The sequence below is a fragment of the Alnus glutinosa genome, chromosome 6 (genome assembly GCF_958979055.1).
Source record: "Alnus glutinosa chromosome 6, dhAlnGlut1.1, whole genome shotgun sequence".
NCBI classification, from domain to species: domain Eukaryota; kingdom Viridiplantae; phylum Streptophyta; class Magnoliopsida; order Fagales; family Betulaceae; genus Alnus; species Alnus glutinosa.
Window position 1 is genome coordinate 11,175,018 of NC_084891.1, and position 25,235 is coordinate 11,200,252.

Genomic DNA, 25,235 nt, shown 5'->3' on the forward strand with positions numbered 1-25,235 from the left:
TTGTTGCAAACACTTTATTTTTATAAGTCAATTTCAATTTTCAATTGGTATCAGAGCTTGGTACACTCTGAGAAGATTAAATTTCTCGAGTGTTATTTCTTTGACTTCTATAATGTCTAATTTGAGTATGCATAAAGTTGCTTCTGTTTCTCATGATATATCTGTTCATAGAACCATGTTTGTTAAGCCTAGTATGTCTCATACTCAATCTATCTGTGGGAGTAAAGGGGTAAATTAGTCTATACCTACATGTCATCACTGTGGTGTTACTGGTCATATACGCCCTAATTGTTTCCAGATTAGGTCCCAAAAACCTAGGAACAACACTCTTGCCCCTAGAAAAGATGAACCAGGTTTCGCAGAACAAGTCAAAATGTTAAGTGATCAAGTTAATCTCAGTAGTGAGAAGTTAGCATGCCTCACCCCTAATGAGAAAAGATCTGTCCTGGTTAATAATCATAAGAAAACTTCCAAACAAGTCTGGGTCAAAAAGGAAGATAATTTGTGTTTAGTTTCTCATACTGCACTGAAAAATCTTGATACTTGTTTGTGGTATTTGGATAGTGGTTGTTCTAAGCACATGACAGGTGACAAGACGTTAATGAATGAAGTTCAGATAGGAAAAGGTGGACAGATCACCTATGGAGATGGGAGTCAATCCAAAGTTATTGGAAAAGGAATCATTGATATTCTAGGTCTCGGGGCATCCCAGGAAGCTTTTAGCTAACTTTGTGACAATGACTTGGTGGTGCAATTCTCCAAAAAGGAATGTAATATATTTGACAGCAGTGGTAGATGGCTTATGGGGGGAGAAAGAACTGCTGACAACTGTTATGGTCTTCCTGGTCTCACTACAAATCCTCATATCTTCTGCAATAAAGCAACCATAAATGACAGTGACCTGTGGCATCAGAGGTTAGGACATTTAAATTTCTCTGATATGTTAAAAATTGCTGGCAGAGAAATTGTTAAAGATCTACCCCAAATGGAGAAGACTGGGAAAGGATTCAGTGGTGCTTGTCAACTGGGGAAACAGATTCGGGCAGCCCATAAAAAGACCTCAGGTATTCATACTTCAAAAAATTTAGAATTGCTGCCCATGGATCTCATAGGTCCCACTAGAATTGCTAGTCTGGGTGGGAAAAGATATATTATGGTTATTGTGGATGATTTCTCTCGATACTCTTGGGCTATCCCCCTTCGGGAAAAATCCGATGCTTTTGATGCAGCTCAGCATTTATTCAAGAAGATTCATGTTGAGCAAAACTGCTAGATTATGAGAATCCGTAGTGATCATGGAAGAGAATTTGAAAATTCCAAATTCGAAGAATTCTGTCTCTCATACGGAATCAAGCAGGAATTTTCCTCTCCTATCACTCCTCAGCAAAATGGAGTTGTTGAAAGAAAGAACAGGGTTATTCAGGAGATGGCTCGTGTGATGATCCACTCAAGGAATCTTGCTCAACATTTATAGGGAGAAGCAGTTAATACTGCATGCCACATTATCAACAGAGTATACCTGAGGCCTGAAACAAACAAGACTCCCTATGAAATTTGGCGAGGTAAGAAACCCACTGTAAAGTATTTCAAAACTTTTTGAAGTAAATGCTATATCCTTCGTGACAGGGAGAATCTTGGGAAGTTTGATTCCAAGAGTGATGAAGGTATATTCCTGGGATACTCTACAAACAGTCGTGCCTACAGGGTCTTCAATAAAAGGACAGAGACTATGATGGAATCCATAAACGTGGTTGTTGATGATGAAGAAGATAAGAGACCAAGCAGCAATGAAGAAAGTCAGCTCAATACAATGGAGCCAGCTCAAGCTAATTGTACCAAGTCTTCTCCGAACATGTCTCCAGAGAAATCTCCCTCTCCCACAGCTTCAGACACCATCTCTTGTACTTCCGAAGATGAGGATATTTCTGCTAATTAGCCTAAGCAAGCTTGGGTAAAGCACAATCATCCTCCTCAGCAGCTCCTCGAAACCATAAATGAAGGGCGTAGGCTAAGAAGCAGGGTCATTCAGCCCAACAGTGAAGTAGCCAATCAAGTTTCCTACAGCTGCTACCTTGCTCAGTCAGAACCCAAGAAAGTTGATGAAGCTCTACAGGATGAAGAATGGGTGTCTGCCATGCATGATGAGCTCCATCAATTCACTAGAAATGTTGTTTGGACCTTGCTTCCCCGTCTTGCTGAACATAACATCATTGGCACTAAGTGGATCTTCAAGAATAAAATAGATGAGCATGGCACTGTGGTCAAGAATAAAGCTCGCCTTGTTGCTCAGGGATATACTCAGATAGAGGGAATAGACTTCGATGAAACCTTTGCTCTAGTTGCCAAGTTAGAATCCATCAGAATTCTGTTCTCCATTGCTTGTCATCTTGGGTTCAAGCTATACCAGATGGATGTAAAGAGTGCTTTTCTGAACGGTATTCTTCAAGAAGAAGTTTATGTAGAACAACCAAAGGGATTTCAAGACCCTCATCGTCCCCATCATGTGTACAAATTGAAGAAGGCATTATATGGGCTTAAGCAGGCCCCTCGAGCATGGCATGAGCGTCTCACCACTTATCTCTTGGCTAAGGGGTTCACAAGGGGACAAGCTGATCGAACCCTGTTTATTAGGCAACAAGGTACTCATAAACTCATCACTCAAATTTATGTTGATGACATCATTTTTGGAGCTACTTTAGACTCTCTTGCCCATGAGTTCTCTGAGGAAATGAAGCAGGAATTTGAGATGAGCATGATTGGTGAGCTGAACTACTTCTTTGGCCTTCAAGTTAAGCAAACTGCTGAAGGCATCTTCATCTCTCAGTCTAAGTATGCTAAGGATCTGGTCAAACGATTTGGTTTGGATGGAAAGAGTCGTGCTCGCACTCCCATGAGCACCAGTGTCAAGATTAGCAGTGATCTTGTAGGAAAATCTATTGATCCATCCCTTTACAGGAGCATGATAGGGAGTCTTCTATATCTTACAGCCAGCAGACCGGACATTGCTTTCAGTGTGGGGGTTTGTGCTCGCTTTCAAGCAAATCTGAAGGAATCACATCTCACTGCAGTCAAGCGTATCATCAAGTATGTCAATGATACCCTTCTCTATGGTATTTGGTATTCTAGAGAAACAAATCTTGTGGTTGCAGGATACTCTTATGCAAACTGGGCTGGAAATGCTAATGATAGAAAGAGCACTTCAAGAGGATGTTTTTATGTGGGGAACAATCTTGTAGCTTTGATGAGAATATAAAATGTTATATTTTTCCCCTTAATATTTAATCTCTTATACTTATTTAATGCCTAAATGTACTCATTATTCTTATATTTTGATTTAGGATGCAAATTGAGGCATTAAATGCAAAACAAAGCTAATTGGGCGATTTTGGACAGATTTGACATCAGTTCGTAATCTGGGCATAACTCTCTCATAAAAGCTCCGATTGAGATGATTCAAGATGTTGTGAAACACCAAGAAAAATATCTACAACTTTTATGTTTTGTATTTTGAGAGATACCGGATGAATCAAGGTCGAAATCGGGCTTGAAGTTGACGTTCTGATGTGGATCTGATGCGATTTATTTTAGGAAGTTTTCAGATATGGAAATTTCTTTACTTTGAGCCTTTTCATAATCATCCAATCAATTCCAGCCAAGCCAAGCAATAAATAAAAAGTTAAAGCAAAAGGAAGAAAAGGAGAAAAAAGATGCGTGGAGGACCAAGAAAATAAAGAAGAGATTTGTGGGGACCACGTGGAAGAAGACAACATAAAAGGAGCATCTCTTTCCATGACAAAGGAAATTGACTTTCTCTCTATACTTGGCTGATTTGTGGTCCTTACTTGGCTGATTTGTGGGGACTTAAACAAGGAAAGAATCGATAAAGCATATGGCAACAAAAGTCCCCATTGAAATCATCATCTTCCTAGTTATCCTAGCCTTTATTTTATGTTTAATATTTTCCTTAATTAGTAGATTTGTGTATTGTTATTTTAGGATAGTATTTACAATATCTTTCTTTAGGAGATTTCCTAGGTTTCTAGCATATGGGCTGAAACGTGTATAAAAGGGGGGAACCATGAGACGACACACCTTACACCTTCTACCTTACATCTTCTATCTTCTTCCATCTTCTATATTCCATCTTCTCCCCTCTTCTCTAAACTTTGGTCGAAGCCTCGGAATCAATAAAACTGTGAGATCTAATTTGCTTTCATTGTTCAATTTATGCTTTGAGTATCAGATGTTCTTCTATACTTATTTTTATGATTGTCTCATTTAACGACTAAGATTTAATGATTTGACTGAGTTTCTGCGCTGGCGATCATTAAATCCTAGGAGGCCAACTAGTTTATTTAATGATTTGACTGAGTTTCTGCGCTGGCGATCATTAAATCCTAGGAAGCCCACTAGTAGCCAACTAGTTTATTTAATGATTTGACTGAGTTTCTGCGCTGGCGATCATTAAATCCTAGGAAGTCTACTAGTTTGTTATTCGTTGCAATCTATTGCTGGGTTGGATATCAAATCCGTAATTGTTTGATCCCTCCAATCTATGAAGAAACTAAGATTTAATGATTTGCTGCTTCTCAGTGATTATTAAATCTTAGGAAGAACATTTGACGAAATTAAATGCAACCGCTTGTGCTTGTGTTGTTTCGCTTCATCGATCTCTCTAATTCTTAAAGCTGCTACTAGATTAAACCTATAGCGCTTGTCTTAGGTTGTTTAGTAGTTAGGGTTAATTAGAGCGCTTGTCTTCTAATAAACTACGACTAAGGAGAGATAGGAAAACAGTTCCAATGGTGAATATTCAAGTATGAATTGATATATATTTGCATCGATGATCAGTTGCCAGATTCCAACTGTGGAAGTTGACTAAGACCAATGTTTGTTCTTTTCCTTTATATTTTTATTTTACTTCTTATTTTTATTGTCGTACTCAAACCCCCCCCCCCCCCCCCATCCTTGAACACTTAGCATAAAACTCGGCTAATCACTCTTCGTGGGATCGACCCTTACTTGCACTACTACATTTATATTTTTAGAAGTAAGGTTTTATTTTTGGGTGCTCGTGACAGCACGCCAAGCTTGGATGAGCAAGAAACAAGCTTCTATATCTCTCTCCACTGCTGAGGCTGAGTATATTGTTGCGGGTAGCTGCTGTACCCAATTACTGTGGATGAAGACATTGCTGGGGGACTACGGATTCTCTCAAGATACTATGATTATCAACTGTGATAATACTAGTGCTATCAATATTTCCAAGAACCCCGTTCAGCATTCTCGGACCAAGCACATCAACATCAGACATCACTTCTTACGTGATCTTGTGGAATCCGAGGTAGTCTCACTCTCATTCATCCCCATTGAAAACCAATTGGCTGATATTTTTACCAAACCTCTAGATGGTAGCTGGTTTGAGTCCCTTCGAAAAGCCATTGGTGTGTGTGCCATGTCCTAGACATGATGTTCCATGCTGGGATAAGCTTCTTGCCAGCATGATGTTGTTGTAAAAAAAAAAATAAATAAATAATTTAGCAGGTTGGTCCCTTCTAAGGTATGCCAGCTCTCTCATGCATTTCTTTCTTGGATTATTAGTTCACTATGCATTGATGAATTATTCTTACATATGGTTGAAAACACAATTCTGACATATGCAAAGGTTTTCTGCTCACTTGATTTGATTGATAGCTTATTTTCCTCATGCGATGAAAAATTTGCACTATCTCCGACTTTCCTATAAGGTACGTCTTTCCTTCTCTGACCTGTTGTTTCTAGAAATTCTGGATAAGAGAAGAAGTTTTTGTTAAGATGACCAAATTGACTACATACTAGTTGAACCTAGCACCCATAAACTCTGGCATTCCCTTTAGTTTGCAGCATCGTAAGAAACAAGCAGTTAATCATATGATTTCTGTGTTTTTATAGTCACTGCTTATGTGCTACATTTGCTTTATGCCTTGCCCTCTACGTGCAAGTAAAACATTTACGTTGTCCTTCATGGTACAATTAAATCATTTAGGTGTTGCATCTCAGGGGGAGTGTATCAGATGAGGGTGGTTAGGCCCTAGTGAGGTTTGACTTTTGGTCTGTCTTCCATTTATTTTCTCTCCTGTCTAAGAAAATCTGGTTGCTATTGGTCAAAATATTGAAAGTCATACCTTATGGGAAAAGGTCTCCACACACCCACACATTGCATGAGCAATAGTACTTTTGTTACTCGTGTTGCAAGGGAATCTGTGTCTATCAACTGTATGTTTGTATAATTTTGACATGCCTTGTGTCTAATTTCTCAAGACAGGGATACATACATGAGCTCTTATACTCGTGAAGGACCTATCCATGCAGCTTTTTCATCTTCCTTTCAGCTTGATGTTTTTCCTTCCTTTTGTTTGTAAAACTGGTTGACTTATATTACTCTGTTTACGCGGGTCCTTCTGAGACCGTTAAGGGGAGTAATTTCGATGACAGTTGGCTTTTATTACTCTGTTTTACCCTTTGTCCCTTTGTATCAAAAAAGGGGAGTAATTTTTATTATTGGACCGGGAATGTATTTCCAAACTGGTCAAGTGATTTTTTTCTCAGAATGGCCAAAGGGGGAGTTTGTTAGTATTTTGGCCTCATTCTGTGTATTGGACAAAATCACTTATATGTAAAGATGTTGTAAACAGAGATTCCACTTGTCAAAGCATTTTCAGAAGACTCTGCACTTGGAAAAAGATAAAATATTTCAGATTCCCTGTCTGCCGTCCGGACGACGTGTTATCCCGTCCGGATGCCCATCTGTCCACTGTTCCATTCGTCCGGACGACGTGTTCATCCCGTCCGGACGACGTATCTTTCCGTCCGGACCCTACACTGTGTCGAGAAGCTTCTCTTCCAGCTTCCATCCTTCCGGACTTCTCAGCAACCCGTCCGGACGTCCATCAGTGATTGATCAGCTTCCGATTCTTTCCAAGTTCCGAATATGGGAAGATTGACACACCGTCCGGACGACGTGGTTTACCGTCCGGACGCGTTCATAAATAAGGCGAGAATCACAATTTAAATATCACCGTCCAGACGTCAGTTAGCCTTGGTCCGGACGGGCATGCATCTAATATGGAAATTGCTGATTCGACTTCAACCATCCGGACATCTGCCTCTCTTGGTCCGGACGCACGCATAGCAGATATGGAAATTGCATGTTGAAGAATTGCCGTCCGGACGTTCATCCCCTTTGGTTCGGACGCGCTAAGCCTTATATAGAAAATTAGTTGCAACGGATGTGCGACCGTTTGGACGTCAGTGTCTCACCGTCCGGATGCGGCACTTAAACAGGAAAGATTTTTTAGCGAAATTTTTGAAAAATCCTGTTGCACAATTGTCCGTCTGGACGGCGTCCGTACATATTACAGCAGTCGCTCATTCTACACCTCAGCCTATAAATAGAGGCCCCTGGGCATTGAGAACTGCAAGAATTCGGTACTGAATTCCACAAGAGCTCAGAGAAGTTCAAGATCCCTCTAAAGCCATTTCAAGTGTGCTGCGCTACAACTGAAGTCTATCTTAGAGGTCGGCTCTAAGATAAAGGATTCCATTGAAGACCCTTTCAGGTAGGAGACCTGGTTAGGAAGCGTTCGTGTTGGGTTACATGTCAGAGAGCAAGGTACGACCACTGCATCAGGTTAATGTGAGTGTTACTATCTTGTATCTAGCTTTGTCTTCTGAATAGTGGTATTCCTGGGTTTGGCTGCCCCGGAGTGGTTTTTCTCTTAATTGAGTTTCCATTTCGTCAACAAAAACTGTCTTTTATTTTCCGCTGTGCTTAATTTTTGTTGACACTTGTTGCACACACTTTATTTTTAGAAGTCAATTTCAATTTTCAAGCATGATGTTAAAAAATAAAATAAAAAAAAAAAAAAAAAAAAAAATTGAGAATTTTGTCATAGGGTTGAACCTACGAATTCGCCAATTATGAGTTGGGCGCTTTAACCATTCACCGCAAGGTATGTCAGCTATCTCATGTATCTTTTCTAGTTTACTAGTTCATTGAGCTTTGATGTATTATGCTTACATGTGGCTGAGAACATAAGTTTGACATATGCAAAGATTTCCTTGCTCATTTTTTTGTTTGATATTTGCTTGTCTAATGTGATAACTTCGTACACAATCCTAAACTCCCCAAAGGTGTGTATTTTTCCTTCTTTGACTTTTTGCTCCTAGAAATTCTGGATAAGAGAATAGGTTTTTGATAAGATGGTCAAATTGACAACATGCTAGTTGAACCTAGAACCTAAAAACTCTGGCATTCCCTCTAGGTTGCAGCGCCGTTAGAATCAAGCAGTCAATCATATAAATTTTGTGCTTTAATTATATATTCACTACTTATGTGCTGATTTGCTTTATGCCTTGCCCTCTACATGCAAGTAAAACATTTACTTTGTCCTTCATGGTACAAGTAAAACCATTAGGTGTTGCATCTCAGAGGGAGTGTATGAGAAGAGGGTGGCTAGGCCTTAGTAAGTTATAAGGTTTCACTTTTGACTAATCTTGCATTGATTTTCTCTCTTGTCTAGAAAATCTGGTTGCCTCTTGTCATATTTGTAAAAATCAAACCTTGTGGGAAAAATCTGGTTGCCTCTCACTTTTGCACACACACACACACGCATTGCATGAGTTGAGCAAGCTATTTTCATTATTATGCTCGCAGGATATTCTTTCTATATGTTATACTTGTCTATCAACTCCATGTTTGCATAAATTTGACTTGCTCCTTGACTGATTTTTCAGACGGATATACATGCGTGAGCTACTATTCTTGTGAAGAACCTTACCTTGTTGTTTTTCCCTTTTTGCAAACTTTTTCAGTCCATGTTGGTTTATTTTCTACTCTGTTAAACTCTTGGACTCATATTACTCTATTTACCCTGGTCCTTCTGAGACCGTTAGGGGGAGTAATTTTTATTACAGTTGGATTTTATTACTCTGTTTTACCCTTTGTCCCTTTTTGACAAAAAGGGGGAGTAATTTTTATTTTTGGACCGGGAATATATTTCCAAACCGGTCAAGTGATTTTTGTCCCAGAATGGCCAAAGGGGGAGTTTGTTAGGTTGTGATTGGCTACATTCTGTTTGGACAAAATCACTTGCATGTAAAGATGCTTTTTTAACAGGGATTCCGCTATTTAGAAGTGTTCCAGAGTTTCTGTGTTGTTTGAAAGTCAAGAAAAATCAGTTCTCTGCCAACCGTCTGGACGACGTGTCATCCCGTCCGGACTCTCATCTGTCCACAGTTTCATTCGTCTGGATGACGTGCCATACCGTCCGGACGCCCGGCAGAACAAAGCATCATTCGCCCGGACGACGTGGATTTCCGTCTGGACACTCATCTGCATCAAGAAGCTTCTGTTCCAGCTTGCATTCGTCTGGACGTCTCAGCAGCCCGTCCGGACGACGTCCAATGATCGATCAGCTTCAGATTCTCTTTCCAAGTTCAAATAAGGGAAGATTGATGCAACCGTTTGGACGACGTGGACTCCAGTCCGGACGCGCTCATTCATAAGGCAAGAATCGTAATTCAAATACAACCGTCCGGACGTCAGTCAGCATGGTCCTGACGCGCATTCAACAGATATGGAAATTGTGTACTCAACTTCAACCCTCCGAACACCTGCCTATCATGGTCCGGACACGCGCTAAACAGATATGGAAATTGCGTGTTGAAGATCAACCATTCGGACGCATAATTGTCCGTCTGGATGGCCCATGTCCACCGTCCGGACAGCGTCCGTACTTATGACAACAGTCGCCCATTTGAACCCTCCGCCTATAAATAGAGGCCCCTGGGTATTAAGAACTGCAAGAATTCGGTATTGAATTCCATCAGAGCTTAGAGAGTTATTTTGTGAGGTTTTGGGAGCTAATTTGTTCTTTTTCAAGCCATTGCAAGTGTGCTGTTGCTGCGCTATAACTGAAGTCTATCTCAGAGGTCGGCCCTAAGATAAAAGATTTCATTGAAGACCCCTTTAGGTAGGAGACCTGGTTGGGAGGCGTTCGTGTTGGGTTACACGTTAGAGAGCAAGGTACGACCACTGCATCAGGGGTATGTGAGTGTTACTATCTTGTATCTAGTCTTGTCTTCTGAATAGTGGATATCCTGGGTTTGGCTGCCCCAGAGTGGTTTTTCTCATCTTGAGTTTCCACTTCGTTAACAAAAATTATTGTGTTGTTTATTTTCCGCATTGTTTATTTTGTTAACACTTTGTGCACACACTTGCTATATATTTTAGAAGTCAATTCCATTTTTCAATATGGACCCTTGCAAGCATCCCGATCATGGAGCATAAGGTTTGATAAGGCGATCAAACAGTTTGGTTTTGGAAAAACTTGGACGAACCAAGTGTGTACAAAAGGTGTCAAGATAAAGTAGTAACATTCTTAGTGCTGTATGTTGTTGATATCCTGCTCATTGGAAATGATGTAGGGACATTATTAACAGTAAGAAGCTGGTTGTCTAATCAGTTTGATATGAAGTACTTGGGAGAAGCAAGCTATGTACTAGGGATCAAGCTTTTGCTAGATCGCTATAATAGGATGGTAGGCTTATCTCAAGCTGCATACATAGATAAGGTCTTAGCAAGGTTTAGCATGTGAGACTCCAAGAAACAGTTACTGCCTTTTAGACATGGAGTGTCCTAAGACACCTCAAGAGGAAGAAGAGATGAGGGTTGTTCCTTACGCTTTGGCTGTAGGAAGCCTCATGTGTGCTATGCTATGCACTAGCCCTGACATATGTTTTATGGTTGGCATGGTCAACAGATATCAATCAAATCTAAGACCAACACATTGGTTAGCTGTGAAGCATATACTCAAGTATCTTCGAGCAACGAGAGATTATATGCTTATCTACCATTGTGAGGATTTGACAGCATCTGGTTATACAGATTTTGATTTTTAGTTATATCGTGATTCTCGAAAATCTACCTCAGGGTATGTCTATACCTTAGGTGGAGAAGCCATTAGTTGAAGAAGTGTAAAGTAGTCCTATATTGTTGACTCCACTATGGAAGCTGAATATGTTGTGGCTTGTCAAGTTGCAAAGGATGCAGCATGACTCTGGAAGTTCCTATCGGATTTTGGTGTTATGAGGATACAGTACTCTCCTATCATGTTGTTTTGCGATAACAGTAGAGCAGTTGCACAATCTAAGGAACCATAGGGGGGAAACACATTGAGCATAAATATCATCTCATTAGAGTGATAGTGTCTCAAGGAGATGTGGTTGTGGCTTAGATTCCATCGGATGAGAATTTTGCAGACCTATTCACAAAGACCTTACCTCAGAAGATATTTGAATCTCATTTAGAGAGAATGAGAGTCAAATGTTTGCCTAATTGGAATTGAGTACAAGGGTGAGTTTGTTGGGGTTTATGCCATAAATTCCACTGTCTTGTTGACATATAAGTTTGTTTTGAATAAATGTTGTTATTCACTGATCTATTTTTGAGCATAAGGCATATGATATTTTACATTCTTAATAATGATTATGTATATTTTGCATGTGAAAGGGCCTTGGATTACATTGAATATGGTCTTTGGTGTGAGTAATAGGGTTATTACAGAAGATCTTAGTCCATAATCATTTTAGTCTTAAACTTTGTATTGTTCGTAGTTAGTAATGGAATTGGGCAATCATTTGATAAGACTGTTACATATCGAATCTACAAATATCCACCTAAATAAATAGATAAATATTTGTACGTTTTACTCGCAAGTGCACAAGATCAAAACGATAGTATAGTAAGCAAATACGAGATCTTCCCACGAAAATTGTAAAACTATGCTTAAAAAGATTTCATAAATAATTGAGACTACTGAAAATAAATAAAAATATTACTAAGATCTAATAAGAGAAGAGACAAAAATATTGAGGAAATATAATAGGAGGTAAGATAGGGCTTCGATATCCACCGCTACTCATACTCAATTAAGATTCACAATGCCAATGCTACAATCATAACTTGATACTTAATGTTTACCGGCTACAAGGGCATGGTATCTACTCCTAAAGCAATTGATTTCCCTAAGCCATGAGTTAGGCATGGTATCTACTCTTACTATTTTCTTCCTTGAAGGATTTAGCATGGTATCTACTAAGTTGTTCTTCAAGAAAACATAAATCTATGGAAATCAGTAAACACACTCAGGTTGGAACATGGTATTTATTCCAGCTGTCTTCATGTTGATTAATCTAAGAACCTGTGATGGGGTTCTTTTGTTACTTTATTATGTCCAAGACTCGGTCATCCAAATTGAAATAAATAACAAATCCATACCACATGCATATGATGATCAAGAATGAACATGAGAGGAATTCAATAAAATAGTAAATAATCAAGTTAAGCATCAATATATAAATTGTCGTAAAGGCACCAATTGAAAACCTTAACGAGACATAATTAAGGCTTCAATTGAGCCCTAACAAAAGTAATTAACTACAACTAAATTGGATAGAACTCATCCTCATAAGAAAATAATAAAAGAAAAGAAAAACTAGAGAAAACCTCATTCTTGAGTAGCCTTTGATTCTTCCCCAAAGCTTGTGTGTTTTATCTTCAAAGGTTAGAGGCCTATTTATAGGGATTAGAGAAGCTCTAGAAGCCCTAGGAATTCTAGCCAAATTGTAAATAGATCTCCTAGTCCAAATAGAATAAGTACAAGTCTTTTCCTTTTATGAAATTCCACTGCAAGTAGGAAAATGATTCCAAATTCGTACAGATTTGTGATCCTTTTTTACGGGGAAATTTTGGCATAGTAAACATTTGAATTAGGAAAAACACATTTCTTACATATTTGTTCCATTTTCTATTATTTTGCCAACGCTACCAATTTCATCACAATCCAATACTTGAGCCGAAAGTTATAGTTAAATTACAGAGACATGCTCATTCCGGATTCTTTAAAAAAAAATGAATTTTGCCAACTTCTCTTTTCTTAAATTCAAAATTGATTTGAGTTGAATCTTTTCAAAAGTTAGTTTGCCGACTTCGTTATAATCGGGGAATTTGAAGGATTTTCTTCCAAAACCTGTAAAATACAAGAAAACACAAAAACAATACAAAACATCAAGTTATAACAAAACCAAGAGCTTAACATATTTAAATTAAGAGGCTTGAATGTGTAACATTCAACACTTATCAAGCAGTTGTGTAATCCAAGAAACCATAGGGGGAAACACATTGAGCACAAATATCATCTCATTAAAGTGATAGTGTCTCGAGTAGATGTGGTTGTGGCTCAGATTCCATCGGATGAGAATTTTGCAAACCCGTTCACAAAGACCTTACCTCAGAAGATATTCTAATCTCACTTAGAGAGAATGAGAGTCAAATGTATGCCTAATTGGAATTGAGTGTAAGTGTGAGTTTGTTGGGGTTTATGCCATAAATCCCATTGTGTTGTTAACATATAAGTTTGTTATGAATAAATGTTGTTATTTACTAATCTATTTTTAAGCATAAGGCATATGATATTTTACAAGTTTAATAATGATTATGTATATTTTGTAAGTGAAAGGGCCTTGGGTTACATTGAATATGTTCTTTGGCATTAGTAACAGGGTTATTACGCAAGATCTTAGTCCATATTCATTTTAGTCTTAAACTTTGTATAGTTCGTAGTCAGTAATGGAATTGGGCATTCCATTTGACAAGACTGTTACATATCGAATCTATGATTTATCTTGATCAAGCAAAGTTGGAGGCTTCAGGTTTATACGTAGGTGTTATGCACTGAACGGACCATGTGAGTTTTTTTTTCCACTAAAAACTAACGATGGGAAAAACTCATACTCCTAAGACTTCTTATGATATTGATTTTAAATCCTGGGGGGATTGTGTACTCAAATATGAAGTGTAGATCACTTTGATGCATTTATGGGTGGGACTAATATTATGGTAAGCATTCTTGGTGCGCTAGGTGTTTGCAATTAACATTGTGAGAAAGCTTTTTTCAAGACAGAATCCAAGTCCTTTATTAAAAGGATAAGACATTTGCCCTTGAGATAGATTTTATGGATTGGATGTTCTCAGTCTTTGGCCGTAGCTTTTTGGTATGAGATAAAAAAAAAATATAATGTACCATTGATAAGTTTTTTACAACCACGAGAATAATGGATAAAATGAGTGACTCAAGGATAAAGAGATAGAGAATTAAAGAGTAGTATCTTAGCTTTAATTATGCTATGGAAGATTTCATAGAGGAATCAAAACTCACTATTAAATAAGTTTAAGAGATTACTTGATTTGATCAAAAGAAATACTAGACTTCAATTGCATTTCTTTAGTGGAATTAAATGTAATAAAATAGGAGCCTGATGACAGTTATGGAGTTAAATGGGTCACTTGCCTATCAAGCTAGTTTTTATTTTTTCCTTTCGGATCCTCACCAAGCTAATATAATTTAACCAAGTCAGGCTTTTTATTTATTGAGCTACTTGTTTTATTTAATTAAACATGAACTAGGGAGAAATCGTGCATGAGATGCAAAGAGGGGAGATTGGGCTTTGGGTAAAACCTAAGCCCAAGGGGACTATAGTTGACGCTTGGACAAGGAAATTATTCCCTAGCCCCATGCGTTAACTCGAAGAGGTGGAAGGATAGGGTTTTCCAAGCCCTAGCCATCCACCTCATGTGGAGTTCTAGTTATACTAGAACTTCTACTACTACATGTCTCACATTGCTTATATCTCCCACTCTCGTTTTATTCTGAGAATATAAATAGATATGCCAGAAGCTCTAAAAAACAATATAATTGTAGTCTGATCTACATAAGTTCTTAAGTTGTTAAGAACTAATATTCTTGAGTTAATTCTCAAAGAATAAGTTTAAGTTGGAAAAGCAAGTTGAGAGCCTACAATCTCGGTTATTATTAGTTGATGGTGAGAAGATCTTAAATTCTAATTATCCCTGAGACTACATGTTTTGCTTGAGGAGCAATCTTCAAATAAGTGTTTCTGCTTTGCAATTTATTTTAAAATAGCATTGTTCTTCACCTATTCTTCACAAAGTTTGATCTTGGCTTGAAAGTTTTGTTTTTCACTGTGCAAACATGTTTATGTGAACCAATTCCCAACATGAATTTGTTTTATATACAAAATCCTACTTCATGCCTTGATGCTACTTCATGTCTTGACATCTTCTTTTAGTATCAAGAAGGGAAAACTCTTGTTTCAAACCCATGACCTTCATCTTCTCTCCATTTTTGGCAATAATTCCACTTCCACTCTTTCTCACTCTCTGATTTCGGCCTCCCCAAATATTTTTCCTATCTTCTCTTGTATTTTGTGTGTTGGGTGCATCTTGTCTTCATCAGTTAAGGTATGTTTTGAATCCACCAGTATTCAATCTTCATTTTATCTTTTGAAACCTAAGATTGGGATTTTGAGGATTTTTAGTTGTGTTGATGATTGTTGAGTTTTTCTTTCATTTGTTTGCAAATCAAGTGATTAATGTGCTACTCTTGCCTTGATTTTCATTTCTTATTTATTTATTTATTTATTATTATTATTATTGAATTGATGCCAATGGATTTTTGAAATCTACGGTTTGCAAAATTTCAAATTGGAGATTTGTGTTAGTCTTGAATTGAACCTAAAATTGTTGCATATTTTGTGTTAGTTGAGTTTAGAGAAGTGATATTATCCTTGATTTTGTGTTCTCACTTGTTCTAGCCTTAATATTGCATTTTGACGGTTTTTAAGGGTTCCTAAAATTCAAATTTGGGGTTTTTGTATTTGTGTCTTGCTTTGTTGATTTGAAGCATTTTGTAACTTGCATTGAGTATTTATAACATTCCTTTCATGTTGTTTTGATTATTTGTTTCACTAAATGCATTTGCCTCTTTGTTTAATTAATTAGATTGAAATCTCCAAAGTGTTCATTGTTTTAGGGTATTCTTAATTGGGTTTTTTGGTTGGCTATATTGTGCGAGTTTTGTGTCTTCTTTGAGTTGTCTTGTTGCCTTGAACATGTTGATTAAGAAATGTATTGTGGAATGTATTATTATGATGAGACATGTGGTTATCTTATGAAAATAACGCCTTGATTGAGAACATGTATTGTGCATTTAGGAAGCATTATTCATTGCACCCAGACCTTATGTCTATGTTGGGTTGGGTAGATTTGTTTTTCGACCCTTGTGCACTTCCCTTATGTTTGGGAATCTAGGTTTTCTTATATTGTATTGGCTGGGTACCTAGTCTACTACTAGAAAAGATTCAAACAAGAAGGGGCGGATTCAGTGACCTAAGAAGCTCCCTGTAGAGAGAGCAAGAGTGGCCATTTGGGTTACATAGCCTTTGGATGAGGCCATTGTGGTTGCCGGAGATATTGGGTATGCAAAAGGGTTTGTGTTGGCAAAGTAACAACAACTTTTTATTAAGAAATTATGTCACCGCAACGTAATTGTTGAATGAACAATGAACCATTTGGATTTCTCTTCAGATCGTTTCTCTTTTATTCCTCCCATTTTCTCTGTTAGGGATTGGTCATACTTCACTTCCCCTCTTCCTGTTGTCTACTTCAATATGCTTGTAATGAGTTTGTTATTGTCTCCAGAGAATATGTACATTGCACATTCGATCAACCTTAGTCTAGTACTGATTTGTTAGGCTGGGGTGGGATTGTAAATGTTTGTTTTTCCCTATAATTTCATTGGTCTTTGATGTTGTGAGTTTTGTTACTGAATGGCCAAAGGGGGAGACAGTTAGGTTTTAGAATTTGGCCTCATTTGGTCTTTAAAATCTTACTTGTAAAAATTTTTATTTCCTGAGTAGTCTATGTGAAAAAGATTGTTTTGGGAACGTTTGTTCTAAATTTTAGAAGCTTGTCTAGACGTGGACGTGACATAGAGCCACAGAGAGCTCTAGGACTTGATACGTCAAAAGGATGTCAAGATGAGGACATGATGTGAAGCCACAACGAGCTCCATGCCTTGATATTTCAAAAGCTCATCAAGACATGAACAAGACATGGAGCATCAAAAGGATCTCCTTGCTTTGTTATGTCGTGAGGAAGAGCCCTACTTGACCATAGATTACTACTCTTGAGGTCTGCAGGTGTAACGCCCCAGTGAAATTAATTAGCTGGTAGTTAACTTCACGGTTTGCCTCACAACCATATTTCACAAGAAATAAGACTCATGGATCTTACACTCTCTAAAGAGAACGTGCAATGGAAGACTTTTAACTTACAATCTCCAAAAAGAACGTGCAACAGAGAAAGCTACTAATTTAAAACCACAATCTCAACCAAAGCAAAGCTAAACCCTCATAATATAGGTAATTCTCTAAACGTTACGGTCGTAGACCAGTCACCAACATAGCAGAAATATTACAGACCAACTCTAAGTGTCATAAACATAAAGTTTTAAGGCATGCACTTAAGAAGATAAAGCAGATGAAGAATCTCAAGCATCTAACTAGTGTTGTTCTCACACGACGAGTGTCTCCATCACCGTCTCACATGTCCTTCAGCATGAACAATGTAAAGTTATAGTTCCTCATTTGACAAGATGATTATGGATGCAATATATATAATATATGTGGTAATAAGAGAATGATGTCATAGTTCAATTCCATATGGTTTATCCAAGCCCTTAACCCCTTCTTGGTAGGGTTGACGCTGTCCTAAGGGACCCGTAGTACAACTCCAATGCCCTGGATATTGCCGCATACTATCTTATACTAGCAGTAAGGGGAAAAATAAAGTAAATCTCTTTGACCATAGGGCTAACTCGTATGATAGTAAGTCCATGGCCATTATCTCACACGTATCAGTATACCATGTCATATGATGCAATTTAATATTCACCATATTTTACATGCATGCATTTTCAAACTCATCATTTTCATTATCTAACTATTCATCACTCTTTTTCACAAAGTAGAGTTCACATTAATCTGAAATGCATTTTATGTGAGTTTTACTCACTTGAGTTGTAAATTTTCATCGAGTAATCTCGCTAACACTCACCGATCTCAAAATCTGATAAAAGACCTAGCATTAGTTCCTATCATTAAGCTAAAAAGGTCCTAATGTCCTAAACTACTCAAAATAGGCTCACTTCCCGACCATCGAACATTCAATCACGACATCGAACATTCGTCTAGAGGAGGGTCGAACGTTCGTGCTAGGCATAAACCCATTTATGAATCAAAAAGTAACAAAACATATTCTAGATAAGCCCTATGGTCTTAACATGATCTCTAACACAGCACTTATCTGGTATTAAAATTAAAAAAAAAAAAAAAAAAAAAAAAAAAAAAAAAAACCAACTAGAGATTGAAAACCATAAGTTAGGGCATGAAAAACTAACTAAATAGTAGCATAGAAATAAGATGACAACCTAATAACATTGATAAAAAGAAGTTTAGGCTAGGAAAGTTACCTCTATAGAAGAACAAGAACCAAGAGAGCTCATTCTCTCTCTCTAAACAACTCCAAGGCAAGGCCTTTTAGAACAATAAAAAATTGCAAGTGAAGGAGGAAGGGTTAGGGGTTCTATTTATTGGCATGGAAAATTTGGGGATAAGATTGAACCATTTGATTTTTAAAGTACTGGAGGCATCGAACGTTCGGTGTACGATCGGACCGACGATCTTATGTTTCCAATAAAAAGTTCGGCCGTACTATCGAACGTTCGTTATACCATTGGACCAATTATCTTAAGGTTTTAGTTGAACATTCGACTATACTATCAAACGTTCAGCTTAGAAAGAAGTTTGAAATTTTACCCCTTAACAATCCCTAATACTCCTATTAGCCTAATTAAGGCTCACTTAACCCTAATTAGGACTCTGGGTAATTACAAGAGAAGGCGTTGGCTGGATTTTGTAGATTTCAACCTATGTGTTAGTGCCATCTTTGGCTTTTGAAATTTTGAGGCAACATTATTTTGCCTTGATGTAATGGCTATTATATTTATATAAAGATGTCTTTTAGAACTCTGGGATGAAATTTATGTTATATCAAGGTGAGTTTATTGTATCAAAAAGAAAAAAAAAAATTATACAAATGCAAGTTTTTGCTGCGTGAATCAAAAGTAAAAGTAGTAGCTCCACGTAAAATATGAGTTTATTCCATTTGTTGGCTTAATATTAACCTGGAGCATTACAGTGTCCATTATTTTGTGCTCTTAGAGAGAACCTTAATTAGCATTATTATTCCTTTATTTTTGAAACTTCTCATAGACTTTGTTAAACCGCATAAAATCAAACATTCAGCCACGTCCAAAGTTCAAGGTTGTAGAGGAAGCTTAATAGAAGATTGGCCAAAGTTCTGGAGCAACTGCGGTAAGAAACAAATGGGTTGTTTATTGGGTACAATTCAGGTTTATTTCAAAAGTTTTGAAAGTATAACTCATTCCAATTTTAATCTTCTATAATGAATAATTTTCTTAGGGTTTCGGTGCTCCTGAAGTTGATTTATTTTTGAAGAGTTCTTCAAAAGGTTTCCACCTCGTCATCAAAATTGTTGTGTTTAATATCTTTATTGCTTTATTTAATTTTGGTGAACGTGTGTGTGGTTGCAAAATATTTATTGGTTGTGATTGTTGGAAAACACCTACTTACCCCTTACAGGTGTTGTTTGGGGGGTCGTTAGGTGAATTTCAGAAAGGAAATTGGAGAACAGTCATATATGGAAACATTACATCCACAAGTGGATGGAATACAAAATAATAATAATGGAAACCCTTACTAAGAAAACAAGTGGTTTGCCATTCCATTCCCTTTTATTCTTTCATAAATCCAACCATTCATCCAAATTAGATAATTTGTGAGTGTACACATATGAGCATAGAAAGGTAATTGAGTCTCATATTGGAAAGATGTGACATGCATGAGAGCCAATGGTAATATACAGTATGGTGGTCATGTTCTTTCGTAGTCGGACGAAACTAGTGTAGATGATACGCATACAACGATGGTGGGTTTGTTTGTCCCTTTTGTAGTTGCAGCAGGGACGAAATTACATGGCACGCATAAAACCCACGCATAGCCACGCAAATGATCTTAGGGATGACTCACAAAGATTTTGACAAGCCTTCTGTTTAAGGGAGAGTGTAGCAATGTATGGTGGAAATTTGTTGAGTATACCCAAGATTATAGAAATGTTGAATCTTACATTAAAACGATGTCACGAGGGTAACTGACTAATATAGTATAATTGGCTCCAGTCTCATACGTTTAAGCTTTTAAGTTGAGTTGTGTCTCGACATATTATTTTATAAACTTACTAAAACACTGTCTCAAGTGGTAAGTTGATAGGTTCTAAAGAAGACCTTAGGGTTCTTGAATATTGGTGCTTGAGCTATTCATGTAAATAAGTAGATTACTCCATCATCTGTTGTCACTAGCTAGTACTACTACCACAAACAGAGCAAATAAACTCATTAATTAGCGCAACTACCTTATCATTTCCAGTGGCATATATATATATATATATATATAACTTTCACTTACTTTAGTAAGACATCATAAATTGTCCATAGTTGCACCACTTCGGTGCCCCAAAAGCACCTTTGCCAACGCCATTCCCATTGCCAACTATGACAACCATCACCATGCAATTCCAACAGTGCAATGTTGCCCTCCATGCCATTGTCGTCTCTCTTTTCTATACTTTATTTTGGTAAGTGAGATCTACACCATTCCATCACTTTGACCATCGCAATTTCAAATTAATTAACTTCAACTATGGTTCAAATTAAAATTGAAAAGTTATATATGAAAGAAAAATCACCAAGAACTAGTTGAATTTCTAACAAGACATGCATGTTTCGAATAGTTCCAATTGAAAATTTGAAGATGGATCAATGCAAGTGTCATATCTTTCAGCTCAAATTTCCCTTTTTTTTTGGAGGGGGGGATATTTTACTCAATTCTTACCTGTCTTAGCTACTTTTCAATGATTACAATCAACCTTTTTTTTTCAACAATTACCAATAGTATCTAAAAATATCCTAATGTGGATGACATCTTGGTTACAATTCATATTCCACCTGGCCCAAGTTGGTCCGGAATACAAAATTGTACCAGCTACACATCTTCTCGATAAATGACTGCTTAACTTCTCGTAAGATTATTAATATAGGATTTAATTTGTACTCACAGAATAGTATTAATCTTTTGAGGAATTATAATTTCCTGCAGTCCACACCCAATCAAATTCTGATTTCCATTATTAATTAAAAGAGTTACACTACTAGTACAACTCTCTCTCTCTCTCTCTATATATATATATTATTTATATTTATTTATTTTTACGTCCCCACTTGTACAATAAGTCCCCTTTACCACTAGGCTTTTCCCTCATATAAATGAGGAGGAAAGGAATATATATAGACATATTACCATCTCTCTCTCTCTCTCTCTCTCTGTCTTTCTCTGGGTGTGTGTTGTGTGTGTGTTGAATGCTGATTTAGCCCCGCAGTTGTTGCTCATGCGGCCGCTTAACCCTCCCATGAACAACACAGAATCATAAATGAAACCAAATACTCATTCTCACAAGTGGATAAGACCCTTGTAATCCACTCCAAATTTCAAGGAATTATTCCCTCACGACCCTAATCTTCCTTGAAAGGGAATTAGCACTGAATCTCACCCTCAATATCCCATATGGTTTACCTTCACTTTTTCTCTTTTTCTTTCAACTGAACCGGCTCTTGAAGCTTACAGCCTCAAGCCAGCCGAGCCATTTTCTTCAACTGCTGTCAATTCTTGCCGTGTTCATGGATGATCACTACTTGAGAGAGATAGAAGGAAAACGAGCCCATGATCCCGTTTTCATGGACAAGGCTGTCAAGCACTCGTCCTCATCACGATTCGAGTATGTCGACGGGCCGGTGATCGTGGGCGCAGGGCCTTCAGGACTGGCTGCGGCGGCTTGTCTGAAAGAAAAGGGTGTCCCATGCGTGATTCTGGAGAGATCCAATTGCATAGCTTCGTTGTGGCAGCTGAAGACGTATGATCGCCTTCGACTTCATTTACCAAGGCAATTTTGCGAGCTGCCGTTCATGGATTTCCCTAGTGATTTCCCTACTTACCCTACTAAGCAACAATTTATTAAGTACTTGGAGGAATATGCCAAGAATTTTGATATTAAGCCACGGTTCAACGAGAGTGTAGCACATGCGGAGTATGATTGTACGCTTGGTTTGTGGCGGTTGAAGAGTGCGGGGCCAAAGGGGGAGACAGAGTATGTCTGCCGCTGGTTGGTGGCGGCGACCGGAGAGAATGCAGAGCCGGTGTTGCCGCAGATGGAAGGAATCAAGGAATTTGGAGGGCCTATTAAGCATACAAGTACGTACAAGAGCGGGGAGGAGTTTAAACTGAAGAAAGTTTTGGTGGTGGGCTGTGGGAATTCAGGCATGGAGGTGTGTTTGGATCTCTGCAACCATGAGGCTAAGCCTTCTATTGTCGTCAGAGATACGGTGAGCAGTATTCTTCTTCTTAGCCTAGCTATGAGTGTGCACGCACTAAAACAAAGATCCCCACTTCATGTTGTTCGCCCTTTAGTAGTTAGTGTCCCTCCAACAAATCATAAATAGAAATTGTTCTTTCCTTTGTTTCGTTTTCCTTTTTCGTTTTCAAAAATGTTGGCAACAAAGGCTTTTTCTTTTCAGTGTCTTCAAAAAACATGATTGAAGGAACTTTTCATGCAATGTTTTTGTAGATCGATCAATAACACTCATTTCGGATGCTTTGGAAAAATTAAAAAGGATCAATTAAATTAGTGCTTGTAATGAATTGGTGTTGAAAAAGCGTTTCTGATATGTGGTTGGTTGGAAGGTGCACGTCCTACCACGAGAGATGCTGGGAAAATCAACTTTCGGGCTGTCCATGTGGTTGCTCAAGTGGCTGCCCATACGCCTTGTGGATCGGTTCCTGCTGATTGTGTCATGGCTCATTCTCGGTGACACTGCTCGATTCGGATTGGACAGGCCGCGCTTGGGTCCCCTCGAACTCAAAAACTTGTCCGGAAAGACCCCCGTCTTAGATGTTGGTACCCTCGCCAAGATCAAAAGTGGAGACATTAAGGTACTTACCTTTTATCAAATCAATATCTCACTTTATTTTTTCTGCCTGTTGGCAACTCGATTTTTCATAGATTTTACTCTCTTTTTCTATTTTCTCAAATGATTGCACTTGTATTTGCTTTTCTTCATGGCGTGCTGCTTTTCTATTATTCAATGACTCACCAACAACTTTTCCATATTTTTTTATTATATCTTCACTTTTATTTATAAGTTAATTACCCTTTTCCAATTAATTGTTAAGAGAATACCTAATTTTCTTTTTCTTTTTCTTTTTATTTTTTTTTATTTTTTATGATGAGAATACCTACTGTTGGTGCATGTAGGTATTTCCAGGTATTAAACGGCTAAAACGCCATACCGTAGAATTTGTTGATGGAAAAATGGAGAGGTTTGACGCCATTATTTTAGCAACCGGTTACAGAAGCAATGTGCCCTCTTGGCTTAAGGTACCTTTAATTATCTTTCTTCTTCTTTCTAGTATCTTGTACGTTAATTTCTTTATTATATGTGTATATATATTAGTAAAGATCGACTAAAGAAGAGAAATATATATATTTATATATATGTCAGGAGGAAGAAATGTTTTCAAGGAAAGATGGGTTGCCTCGAAAGGCATTTCCAAATGGTTGGAAAGGGGAGTGTGGGCTTTACTCAGTGGGGTTTACAAAACGTGGACTACTTGGTGCATCAATGGATGCCAAAAGGATAGCGGAGGACATTGAACGGTGTTGGAAAGTGGAGGCACACCGAAATACCTCACTTTTGCCATACTCCTCCTTGTCTTGATTTTTTGCCGAGTTAGAGACATATAATAGAAATCGATTGATCACATATATATATAGATGATTGGGAGGCATAATGCCCACCTTTTTGCATCACTCATCCTCATGATTTTGTCCAGTTTAGAGATGTATTAGAAATTGATCATTAATGGAGAAAATCAAGAAAATATTGTTTTATTTCTTCAATCAATTTCTATATCTCTAATAACTCGGCAAAATCATGATCATCGCTGAGGCAAATATGGAGCTCCAAGAGGGCCATCATTGGATGCAGGTTGGGTAAAAAGAAGGTGAGATCGAAGAGGTCAGTTATCTTTTCGATCCAAGTGAAGTGATCACACATGCAAGCCAGGCCTCGGGAAGGAGGATCTAATTAGAGTGAAGAAAAAGGGACCTCGGCTATGTATATATATATATATATATATCTATATATATATATTTGTACATGTCTTGTACATTAATTACCCTTTATTCCTGATTAGGTATGACTTTACTAGAGAACACAAGGAATCGATCGGAGAGGGAAAAGTTATAGATCAGAGCGGTATTTTGTAATTGTTTTTGGTGAGTTCTATAATTTATGTTTTAACCTTAACGTTTTCCCATGGGGGATTGGATGAGATTAATTAATTTTAAAAGTTTTGATGTAATATTATGGTTCATTTCTCGATCCATTGAGTCGTTTTTGCCTTTTGAGGTACTGTATTAATTTCGAGACAACATCAAGGGAATTAAAAATGCCTTGTAGCTAATGAAAACTTTATGTTTCCTTTCTTTTTCTTTTGTAAACAAAAAACAAAATGTACGAATTTAATTTCTTCTGGCATGCATTTTCGCTATCGAAATGATTTCATTCCAAGTAGGAGATAGGACCACCGGTTTGCTACAGAAGAGAATCCTATTTGCTGCTTCCAATTACCATATTAATGGCATTTCTTACAGTACTAGTACTGCAGATAGTACTAGTTTACAAAATGGGATGCATACATCCATATACTTTCTATATTCTTCTTCTTCGAGCATGATCCAAAAACATGCAGGTGGTTTCCATATAATTAATATATATAACATGTTATTAATTTTAGACTCAAAAAATAGCTAGCCAAGTAGCTAGCTAGCTAGCCTATAATTCCCTGGCATAATCCAAGAACAAGTTATTATGAAGCAGTACGTTCGTTGACTTCATTAATTCAAAGCTTGCTAAATTTAATTTGTTCTTAGTATCGTCAAATATTTGCTCCCTTTTGGGTTAACAGCAAGCACTCAATATGATTTCAATCCTTGTCGCACTTTTTCAATGGAGCACTGCCATATATACTATATAGTACCCACTTGCACGTACAGCTGGTGAGCTAGCTGTTTGAGCAAAAAA

At 37.6% G+C, this 25,235-nt stretch overlaps 1 protein-coding gene across 1 annotated transcript; it reads left to right on the top strand.

The window, feature by feature from the left end:
- Window positions 1-21,380: 21,380 nt before the first annotated feature.
- On the top strand, window positions 21,381-24,621 carry LOC133870112 (indole-3-pyruvate monooxygenase YUCCA6-like). Its single transcript, XM_062307164.1, has 4 exons — window positions 21,381-22,475; window positions 22,834-23,082; window positions 23,405-23,527; window positions 23,652-24,621. The coding sequence occupies exons 1-4, from the start codon at window positions 21,774-21,776 to the stop codon at window positions 23,865-23,867; spliced, it is 1,290 nt and encodes a 429-aa protein (XP_062163148.1). The 5' UTR covers window positions 21,381-21,773; the 3' UTR covers window positions 23,868-24,621.
- The last annotated feature ends 614 nt before the right edge of the window (window positions 24,622-25,235 follow it).

Bases quoted from the DNA above. Each gene is read 5' to 3' on its own strand.
- LOC133870112 (XM_062307164.1), top strand. From the start codon at position 21,774: ATGGATGATCACTACTTGAGAGAGATAGAAGGAAAACGAGCCCATGAT. The intron at 22,476-22,833 runs GTGAGCAGTATT...GTTGGTTGGAAG, and splicing joins CTATTGTCGTCAGAGATACG to GTGCACGTCCTACCACGAGA. The intron at 23,528-23,651 runs GTACCTTTAATT...TATATATGTCAG, and splicing joins ATGTGCCCTCTTGGCTTAAG to GAGGAAGAAATGTTTTCAAG.